Source organism: Macrosteles quadrilineatus, unplaced genomic scaffold (assembly GCF_028750875.1).
Source record: "Macrosteles quadrilineatus isolate MER2022 unplaced genomic scaffold, UCM_ALF_1.0 Scaffold_24__1_contigs__length_1734639, whole genome shotgun sequence".
In the NCBI taxonomy this organism is placed as follows: domain Eukaryota; kingdom Metazoa; phylum Arthropoda; class Insecta; order Hemiptera; family Cicadellidae; genus Macrosteles; species Macrosteles quadrilineatus.
The window spans coordinates 1065348-1077443 of NW_026542617.1; the positions used below are offsets into that span (position 1 = coordinate 1065348).

At 37.1% G+C, this 12096-nt stretch overlaps 1 protein-coding gene across 20 annotated transcripts in view; it reads right to left on the bottom strand.

Annotated features, from left to right (window-relative positions):
* LOC129005589 (RIMS-binding protein 2-like) overlaps nt 1–12096 on the bottom strand; it is a 208159-nt gene that overhangs the window by 44567 nt on the left and 151496 nt on the right. For all 20 annotated transcript variants that reach the window (XM_054434535.1, XM_054434534.1, XM_054434533.1 and 17 more), the window contains 2 exons: nt 3774–3923; nt 2010–2310 (listed from right to left, as the gene is read on the bottom strand). In XM_054434535.1, the coding sequence (XP_054290510.1) occupies nt 2010–2310; nt 3774–3923 (451 nt within the window). The remainder of the gene's footprint in view (nt 1–2009; nt 2311–3773; nt 3924–12096) is intronic.

Below are 12096 nucleotides of genomic sequence, written 5' to 3' on the forward strand. Positions count from 1 at the left end.
AATGAAGTTGTTTTCAATGTGATTTAGATAAATATCAGATAGTATTCCAGATAACGGGGAACCCGTTAGTGACGATTAGTGTCCACGATTAGTGGAAAGGCAAAAAGTGGCCAATATCAATGGGTCTCGAGTAACAATGAGCTGATTAGTTTAGAGTTAATATCTTAAGAAATATAGAGACAATTTATTGGATGATTCATTAAAAACTTACTCTACAGATATATAGTAGTGTTCTTGTTCATGATTTACCAAAATAGCACATATGACAAATTTGAGTCAAACTTCCCTACCCAACAGTCTGTTTTGATGTGAACTAAATTTTGTATAGAGTTCTTAGAATTCAGTACACAAACTTTGTTTCATATTTTGATACAATTCATCCACTACTAACTGTGAGATTGTGTTAAAAAAGTATGGTTTTGATTTTGTATACCGTAATAGTAGTTTTGATATGATAATTTACTGATATTAATTAATATCTTGAAATACAAACCACTAATTAAAGAAGATTTAGCTAATAAGGTATGTGTTTTAGATTAAAAATTATTCAAACCTAAAAGCACATTATTGACAAAAAAATTATTGACTAATATTCAACAAATAATATCCAAATGTACGAGAGTTGACCTAAAGTGAGGTCTCCATCAAAACCCCATTGCAGCCAAGCAAGCTAGGTAAAAATCTTAAAGACAAAGGTTATGTTCCTCACTCTAGTCATAATATCTACAAATTCTGTGAAATAAAAGTCCCACTCTTGCCTAGTATAAATTGCGTTCTGTGATTAGGTGTCTGTAAGAAGGTGACCAATCCCTGACTATTTTTTTTGACTGGGCTATATGACAGCGACAAGGCTAATCATACCACATGGGTGGGGACTGCCTAGAATAGTAGTGGATGGTGTGAGGAACACGACGTTGGTCTGAGGTTTGATCTAACTTGCTTGGCTGCGTTGGGGGCTCGATGGAGACCTTTATTTACGAGCAAACCTTGTAGATAAAAAGTTCCCAGATTATAAGTGAAAAAGGTGGCAAAATTTTATGGTTTACAAACTTATAGCCAAACATTTCAATATATTCGTCCTAATTAAAAAAAATATTGCATATTCAAAGCTTACAAACATGTAAAACAACAATTAAAAAATATAATATATGCATATGCATGCCTTTAGGAAGCCGCAAAATGAAATGGTTTTTAACTCATGTCTACTATGTTAAACATTACCAAAAACTGTAATGTCTTCTTCTCCATAAGGGAAATTCAGTCAAAACTTATGGAGTAATAGTATACATCTCTCATACGTATTTATTTTAAATTACCAATTAAAAAAAACTACCAGAATTTAAATATAGATCACCAGTTGTTGCATGCTTTTTAAGAACAATTATTGTCCATTACACATTGTTACAATAATTAGCTCATGCAAGTTTATATTATGAGTAGGTCAAATGATTAACATTTAAAGGTCATAGTTTACAAATGTAAGTACTAGGGTATGAAGGAAATCCCTCAAATGATCTTTCAAAACAGAAATAATCATACAATTTCTCCGGGATGGTTGCTACATGATGTTAATGAATCTTTCTGCTTACTTGTAGGATAGAGGGGGCCTTCATTAATCTTCAATATATTGTTCATAAACATCTGTACTTAATTTTATGAATAAAGATACAGTAAATAAAGTGAGTAAGGACACGGTATGTGAAGAAATGTGTGTACTTTTGTACTCTGATCGAAAGCAACATTCAAATAGTAAATTTTACTATACTCAGTAACTGTAACTTTGAAGAAAAAACTTATTCTTTGTTTATGAAACAGACAATGGGAAACATTCGTTATTTTCAACACCACCCTGCTCACATTTTCTCCAAGAGTTACACAAACATTTACATTCCTACTAAATGTGAGCCAGGCAAACATAAAAAAAAAACATTTAGTACAATTATAACATAAGGGTAACAGTGTTCTTGCCTTCAACGTGATAGGAGAGCTTTTGTATAACATATACATACCTTTCCTTCGATCCCGTGGATCTATTCTAGGAGGTAAGCCTTCTCTTGGCGGAGGTGGAGGGCCCCTAGCTCCAGGGCCGTGACCCCTGTCGGAGGGTGCAGGCCTGCTGCCCCCTCCTCTGGAGCCACCGGCTGGACCTCGGCCTGGCCCTGCTCCATTGGTAAAGTCTGGTGGCGCCTCTGTCAGGAAGTTAGAAGGGACCAGCCCTCGCACTCCGTCCAACTCTCCCATATAGAAACCATCATCATCCATTTCCCCGTAGACGTAGATGATGTTCCCGGTTTGGAAAGACAACTCCACCTGCAGTATAATGAACACAACACTAGACCCTCCTCTGACACTTGGATTGCATCTCATGGTTGGATGCCATTTTAGTATGGAGAAAATAAAAATGTTGATGTAATCAATAAAAGAATTTCTATTTAAGTATAATCAACAACATATTGAAGCTAAAAATCTGTTGATAATTTCTTTTCTGCAAAAATCTTACTTTGCTTGACCAAACAGTTAAATAAACTAGTGTGTGTCTCTAGCTAAAAATCTAGGATAGCAGCATGACATTTAGCCCCGCTTACAATAGTATCTCACTAATGATGTAAATGATGCCACATTAGCGAGCTCTCTGAATTATTAATCTTGTTCCTAACAAGTGGTGGAGGGGGATAATAAGTTCAGTGTTGTGATTGTCCTTGAATTGGTGATGTCCACCCATTTTACTGAATCTATTTTTATAGGGAAAGAGTGTAAACTTTCGGACACCATGGGGAACATTGCATTCCCCCGGCAAAACAAATGTGGGAGCAAGTGATTTCACTTGACTCAATAGAACTAGGAACCTGCATTGTTTGTAACACAGCAGCAAACTAGAATCCCTTGGATTTTGAAACTTGGCTTTAGTGTGGTTTGCGAGTTATATGACGGGTCGGGAACGGGAACAACCCCTTGAAGTAAGATAGAAAATCAATGGAACTTGTAACCATGTCAGATCACCCTATGTAGAGGTGTAACTCAAGGCTCGGTCCTGGGACCCGTCATCATTACTGTTTACGTTCAACCTTCCTGGGCACACAGAAATTTTCAGCAAGGCAATTATGTATGCAGATGACACTGTCTCAATATCATCCAACAAAAATATTGAAGAGCTTGAACTAGTAAAAAAAATATTATTTATCTTCCTCAACCTTGCCATCGAATGCTGTTTTGGTAACGAACTAGTGTTCAACCAAAGCAAAACCAAGCAGCTTATTATATGAAAAAAGACAAAGAAGCTGTATTAAAATCCAGGCTCCCAAAACTTTAAACTGTTGATTCCAGTACACACCTGGAAATCGTAATAGTTACAACCTCCAGTGGGAGGTTGTTTGTAGGATCAAGTTGACACCCTCTGCACAGTTAAAAGTGAAATTTGGCACTACAGTCGACTCCCTCTTATCCGGACTCCTCAGGACTGAGGCCAGTCTGGATAACGGGTTTTCCGGTTAAACGGACGTCCCCAAAAACTCGTTAAAACAGACTGTTTACTGAGATATTCAACTTAAATTTAGGAGATCATTGTATTTACACACGTGATCACTGGTCTCAAATATTTTCCACGAGAACAGTAGTTTCAGTACTGCCCCCTTCCTGCCGATCTAGTCCAGTTAAACCAACTTGCTGATACAAATTGTCCGGTTAAAAGTGTCCTGATAAGAGGGAGTCTACTGTATTGTAGTTTTGAAAATAATGTTTCGCTAACTTTTTAATTATCATAGAACGCAACTCACCTCGGCATCCACATTGGGCGAGAGCTCCTGAGGATCGTAGTCGTAGAGGGCAATCATCTTCTTAACTGGCATGTTGGCGTAGATATCGCCCCAGCGATCTCTGGATCTGCTCCCCCCCTCTCTGGCCACGTTGCCACCCTCAAACCCTTGCTGTTAATATACATATACAATGTCATAGAACGAAATAAATACTGTGGTATACATTATACAAGAAAAGAATACCATATACTTGTCTAATTATAAGATATAACAGGATAACATTTTTCACTTACTGCCCAGCTCTAGTCAATGATATTACAAAATCATGGGACTAGAAGGCCTTGGATGGGAACTGGGAACCAATAGAAATGCTTAAAATTTTTCAATATGTTATGTAGAGTTGATTACCCGAAACAATCAGGAATTGGGGATGTTGGGATAACTGTTTTTTTGTATAGTAGTAGGTCATTGACAGAAGAAATCAGATTCAATATTTTAACTTTGATTGATAGCATCCATTTTTTCCCCAGATGTTTGCTGTTTTCATGGTTTTTTATGTAAACTCCTATCTTAATTGTTAATTACACAAAAATTAGGGATGGACGAGATTGGATTTTTAGTTCGAGAAGAGATGAGACGAGATTTTTTATTTCTCATAAAATTTCGAGACGAGATCGAGACGGGATTTCCCTTCTCATACACAACGGGAAATGTACGTTCAAAATTTTTACCTGATTTTGTAACATTTTTAGATGACTGTTTAAATACAAAAATAATGGTAATAGGCAAGAATATTTACAATCTTTTATTAAAAAACATCAGCATAAAATTTTTTTTATTAATCAGGCCTAACTTATTAAAAATGCCTACGATTAGGAAACATAGTGATATCAGTTAGGATAGAGTTCAACTTATCCTAAAATAAAATAAATCATAAAATAAAAGCAATATTAATTTTTATAAAATAGTTACTTGTTTTGACTTTTTATAGTAATAAAACATTCCTCACACTGCTTACACTTAACAAAACTTCTCAAATTTTATTAAAGTAATATTATTAAAATAATTAAAGTAGTATTTACATTAAAAGAATTAATTAAATAAGAACGCCTTCGCAAAGGAAACGCAACTACATCACGCTCCTGTATTGCGGGTATTGCATTGACTTTCTGCAGGCGTTTTCAATTTTTTTTTTTTTTTTTTTTTTTATTCTCGTCTCGATAAAAATCTCGGCCAAAAAGAAATCTCGTCTCGTGCAACGAGATTTAAAATTCCCCGAAAATTTCCCGAAATTTCGAGACTTGACCATCCCTAACAAAAATCTAGAGATAGCTTCAAATTTCTTTCTAATACGTTAGCTGCCAGAGGCCTATTTTAAAATTTTCGGCGTAATAACAACTTTTACTGTTATTTATATTTCGATATTTCTACTTTATTTTTGTTTATATTACACTAATACAACAAGATATACTTTATAACTGTTAAAATAAATGTTTGAAAATCTGTGACTGATCGGGTTGGCAGCGATATTTTTCAACGAATATTCATTGAAAAAAATCGCTGCCGGCCCGATCGGTTGCACGTTTATACCGGCGTATATTTCGTTTAGAGGTTGGCAGCGCGTCAGCTGTTCCCGCGCAAAGGCTCTTGGTCAATTTTTTCGCTGATCTGTAATGTTCCCGCCATCAGTTTCGCGCCTTTATGTCGGTATGTCTGAGTCTAGGCCTACCTGGAGCTGTTGTTCGTGTTGTGTTTTCTGTCTAAGTTTGGTTCGTTGTATTATGTTAGTTCAATATGGGTGATAATCTAGGCAGTGATGATATACTGCATGATATACAATTTTACACCTGAACTTCAAGACCCCTGACATAAAGAACCAGCCAAACTTTTAAAAACTGATATAATTTTTAACCTGAACCTCAAGATTCCTGACATAAAGAACCAGCCAAAATTTTCAAAACTGATATAATTTTACACTTGAACTTCAAGACCCCTGACATAAAGAACCAGCCAAACTTTTCAAAACTGATACAATTTTACACCTGAACTATGTCGAAGAACAAAACAAAAGTTTCAAAATATCCGTGTGGTGAATGCAACATCGGTGTAAAATATTCCAGTATAAAATGTACTGGTCCCTGCAACTGCTGGTTTCATAGTGGGTGTGTCAATATCACAGAAAAACAATTAAAAAACCTTTCTAAAGAAGACATTTCCCTATGGAGGTGTAACAATTGTAGTGATCTTTCCCTCACCTCTGGAAAGCCAGCGTTACAACTAAAAGAAGACCAAACTCCCACACCCCCAAATCAAATATCCTCTGAAAGACAGGGTAACAAAATGGGTGAGGTAGAAAACAAAATACTAGAACTAGAAAACTCAGAAGATCCCGATTTAGAAACTTCTCTAACACTTGCAGCAGAAGTTGGAAACGCACTTCTAGCACAAAATAGCAAACTAAGAGAAGAAGTACTCAACCTGACTCAACAAAACTCGAGTCTGGCCCAGAAACTAACAAACATACAAACCATCGACATCATGAACTACCACGCTCAAATTGAACAACTAGAAGACGAGAAAAATACTATTCTAATTAGAAACAACAACCTAATCGAAACAATAACTGAACTAGAACACCAATTGGAAAAGGAAGTAAGCCTAAGAAACACTCTCACAAAAACATTTGAAGATTATGACAAAGACAGGGAGGAAACTTTTAATAGCTTCATCACAAAAATAAAGAACATGGAGAATGAAATTAAATGCCTTAGGCAAAAAAATACATGCAGCAGAATAAACACCGGAGAAGAATCTACAAAATCATTCAGAGAGACAAGCACACAGACAACCACTACAGAGGCGAAGGACCTCACAAACAAATCCACAGTTTCAGACAACAAAAAGCCAGAAGCATCAAACACAGAAACACTAATTCTACTTGATCTAAAGGCCCTAAAAGAAAAACAGAATAATATGGAGTCAAAAATGAAGAAATTAGAAGATAAAATAACAGTAGAAGATTCCCAGCACCTAATAACTGAGAAAAAGGAGACTCCTTGCAAGCCAATTAACACACCAAGGCGAGTTTCATATAATAAAAACAAATTGGCAACTACTAAGAAAACCCATTTCAGTGTTTCCTTGCAAATAGCAAAAAGCAAGTTGAGGAAAGAAGCACCAGAACACCAAAGTCAACCACAACAAACACAAAATCAAAATATTAAAGAACCCAAGGCCATCAAAATCCCAAAAGGAGTTTGCTCTACTTTCAAGGGCACTATATCTCCCCCAAACAAATCAACTAAACCAAAGAACACAGGGAAACCCCCGATCACCGCCAAGCTTCTTAAGCCGGGAGAGACCATTGAAGACTTCTTTTGGAAAAATATAGACCTATATAAAAAGAATATTCTGTCACACACCAAGCGACTAAACATGACCGAGATGGACTGCCTCTCTTCTCAAGGAGAACAGAAACATGAGCAGCTGCAGGAACCCAATTCAAGTCAACAATCCAATCACTCTACAGTGTCCCATACTATAACCCCTTTTTTAGAAACAAACAGCCTGAAAAAAGCAAAAGAAAAATCTGCAAATCTCCAAATAATTCTTGTGTAGCAATAATGCACCAAAATATTAGAGGACTTGCTACAAAGACGAACAGACTACACCATATTCTCAATGACACAAAACCAAGCATTCTAGTCTTGACTGAACACGGACTGAAAAAAACAGAGCTAGAAGCTACAAAAATTCCCGGCTACTCTTTAATTACCCACTTTAGTAGAGAAGAACATAAACTTGCGAGGTGTTGCAATATATTCCAAGGAATCCCTTGCTGATACAGTAACAGCTATTAACATATCAAACACATGCCAGGAGTTAATTTTCGAAGCAGCAATGATTCGCATGCAGACAACAAAGAAAAAGGATATCTACATTCTGGGAATCTATAGACCACCAATCGAAAATGCAAGAATTGCCCTTGACCTCCTATCAGACACGCTAGAACTACAAGAAGTACACAAGAAAAACCTCATACTAATCGGTGACATAAATATCGACAGGCTCACCCAAGATTCCAAAAACACCATGCTGGAAGAAGAGTTAACCACACAAAACATCTGGAGATTTCCTCTAGAGGCCACCAGAATAACCCATGACACAGCCACTTCAATAGACTGTATATGCTCAAACATACCATATGCGTATATTACTGGACAAGTTGTGCATACTGGTCTATCTGACCACACTGCGCAGCTGTGCCTGCTGAAAACACACCAAGACTTCCCAAACACTTCCCAAAGATTTGTAATGAAAAGAAGCCTAAACAACACAAACCTAAACAATCTAAAGGCTCACCTCCATCTACAAAATTGGGAACATGTTTACTCTTCACCGAATCTTGAAACCTCCTACAACAAATTTCATAATATTCTTCAAACAGCACTGGATTATACATGCCCATTAAAGAAAACTAAAATTAGTACAAACAAAAAACATATGAAGTACTACGATCCTGAAGCAAAATACCTTAAAGAGAACTTTTTGAAAGCTCTGCAAAAGTTTGAGTTAACGAACAGAAATGAAGACAAATTAGAAATGATTAATAGAAAAAGGATATACGACATGAAACTAAGAAACCTAAAAATGTCCTCAACAGCTAGCTTCATAGAACAATCTGACAACAAACCAAAAGCACTATGGCAAGTTATAAACAAGGAAAGGAAAGGAAAATGTGAAGAGAAAACCCTTACAGAATTAGAAATAAATGGCAAACTCACAAACGACACAAAAGAAATGGCCGAACACTTCAACACATTCTTCTCAAATATAGCAGAAGATACCCTTGACCAAAACAGAGCAATCGTTATAGACCCTGAAACAGTGCTGAATGGAGAGGAACCAGTCTGCCCAATACACCTTACCCTAACTTCAACATCCTATAAAGAAGTTAAAACGATAATAAACTCCCTAAAAGCCAAAACATCAAGTGGAATAGATGAGTTTTCCTCTAAGATGATAAAGCACTGCTCTCAAGAACTCATCTCTCCTCTGGTTTATCTTATAAATAAATCATTTAAAGAAGGCAAATTCCCATCCGCCATAAAAGTCAGTAAAATATACCCCAAACATAAAAAAGGACCAACTGAAAATGCTCAAAACTACAGGCCCATCTCTCTCATCTCCAGTTTCTCTAAAAATCATAGAAAAAATTGCTCTGGCTAGATTAATGGCACATCTTAATCATAACAAACTCTTAACTGACAGCCAACATGGCTTTCGGAAGAATAAATCTACATCCTCAGCTATAACAGCTTTAAATTGAGTACGTCCTAGACCAGATAGAAAACGAATAATACATTTCCGCCATCTTCCTTGATTACAGTAAGGCTTTTGACTGCCTGGGCCACGACCTGATATGCAAGAAACTCGAAAGACTCGGTATAAGAAACTCTGCGCTAGAATGGTTCAAAAGCTACCTAACGGGACGTTCACCAGTCGTGGAACTGAAAAACTCATCAAATGAAGTCACAGAAAGTTTCAAATCTTCAAAAAGCAAGCTGACGAGAGGAGTTCCACAAGGCTCTGTATTAGGCCCGATTCTATTCATCTTATTGACTAATGACTTCCCCAAACAAATTGAGAGTGAAAATGCTGTTGCAATCATGCAGATGACACAACCATTTTGATTAAGAACAACACAGCCCAAAACCTTTACCTTAATTCAAAATCGATCCTAAATAAAGCTATCCTCTAATCAAAGAACAATGACTTAGCAATAAACCCCACAAAAACTACAACTCTGAATTTCAGTAAGAAAATAGTCCCTCAATTAGAGGATGTAACAATAGAAAACCACACAAAATTTCTCGGTGTTATCCTTGATAACAAACTAACATGGAAAGAGCACATCAACCACTTAAGCAAAAAAATCAGTACTGGAATATATGTCGTCAGAAGAATAAACTACATAGGCGGACTCTCCGTGGCCAAAACAGCTTACTTCGCACTGGTAGAGTCGCATCTTAGATATGGCTTGACAGTGTGGGGAGGAACTTCAACAAAAAATATGAATCGAATTCTTGTCCTTCAAAAGAAAGCCATAAGAGCCCTCGCCAACCTTGTCCCACCACAGACTTGCAGACTAGCATTCGCAAACCTAGGAATCCTCACAGTGGTGTCTCTCTACATACTTGAATCTATAAAGTATGTGAATGAAATAAACCCCCCAAGAAACCGAGACCTGCACCACTACAACACCCGTCATGGCTCCAAATTTGCACTACCAGTTCACCGAACAACTCTTTGGGAGAAAAAACCTTCCTACACCGGCTGCAAGCTGAGGAACCATCTACCTGACTACCTGAGAGACCTGACTGGCAACAAGCTACACCAGGAGTTGAAGAAGTGGCTAATCGCTAGACCCTTCTACTCAATAAAAGAATTTGATGAAAATTAACATGTACAATTCACTATTGTATTGACACTATTGTAATTCTTGATGAATTAACAATAAAGAATATTGTATTGTATTGTATTGTATTGTATAGTAAGAGCAATCGAGGCTCCTTCTAGTGAATTTGACCCAAATTGTACACTGCGATTGAATCGTAGTAGCAGACTCCGTAAATAGCGGCCTACCTATCCAAATGAGATGAAAATATTTCCCAGCCTTTTATTATGGATGGGTCTAGCGCCAATGCCACAGCTGACAGACTATTGGTCGAAAAACTTATTGTATATAAGAATGTTGTTGCTGGTAAGGTAATGAGCAGAAACCGTTTCCAATTGCTTTTGAGATTCTGGCATTTTAACGACAATTTGAACATGGAGCGAGATGGCCGACTAGGTAAAATTTCTCCTCTGATCAAAATCCTGAACAACTCCTTCAAGACTAACAAAACTCCTGGCGAAGATGTGGTTATCAACGAGAGTATAATCCCTTTCAGAGGAAGACTTCTATTTTGCCAATACCTTCCAAATAAAACCCATAAGTACGGCATTAATGTATTTAAAATATGCGACACTGCTGGCTACACGTACAAGATGAAAGTTTACATGGGCGCTGGGACAGGAACTGAAGATAGCCTGACATTAGCCGCATCAGTTGTAATGGACCTCATGAGAGATTATATGGACCAAGGGCATACACTGTATGTTGATAATTTTTACACCTCTGTTGATCTTGCCCACATGCTTCTAGCAATTACTCACCTTGTTGGAAGTGTTATCAGCAACAGGACCTGGTTCCCTCATAAAAAACCATTCATTCCAATGACCACATGAAGAAGGGTGAAATGAGATGTCTTGAATACCCAAGTGGTATCGTTTACACAAAATGGTTTGATAAGAGGGAAGTGGGAATGATGTCAACCAAACATCGTCCTGACTATGTTGATACAGGGAAAAAACCAGGCAGGGCGAACCCATTATCAAACCTCTTGTCATCATCGAGTACAACAAGGCGAAGATGGAGATTGATGTCAGTGACCAGATGTCGTCGTACAGCACAGCCATTAGAAAATCTATGTGATGGTACCATAAGGTCGCAGAAGAGTTCCTACTGGGTACAGCGGTCCTCAATGCGTGGCTCGCCTACAAGGATGCAGCTGGGGTCAACTCTCAGAGTAAGAATAAGCATCTCTACTCCATTACGACCTTCAGGGAAAAGATTGTGTACGCACTACTAGGGTTGCAAGATGGACAAATCGAGCTAGTGAAACATGTTGGACATCACCACTTGCCTGAAACGGTGATATTTGTAGGCGAGGGTAAGAACAAAAGGAGAGCCCGGAAGAATTGTAAAGTGTGCTATGCAAGAGCTTCACGAACTGGAGACCGAAAATTAACAAAGAACCTCAAGAAGATCACTACATTTTGTGAATCGTGTCCTGGGAAACCATTTCTTTCTAAAGATTGTTTCAAGAACTTACATAAATAGGCAAGATCCTTGTGAACTCTGGTAGTTATTCTGTACAATTGTATTTTTCACATTTAGTGCTTTGTTTTCTCCCATGTACGTGACTTGAAATGTTATTTGAAATGTAAATGTTAACTGTCATTTAAACAAAAATTACATAATTTCTTTAATTTCAAATATATAGTTTTGGCATAAGTATACAACGTATCGCGAAATTAAAAGCTATCTTTTCAATATACGGTTTAATCTTTATTACATTCCTAACAAGTTTATTACAGTTAGATTCAAGTTTTATTCATATTTCAGCACTAACAATGATGTTAAAGTAAAAAAAAATGTGCCGACCTGATCGGTCGGCAAAATATAGCCTATTGGTAGTCAATGTATAAGTAAAATAAAAAAAATGTTGTGACTAAAATT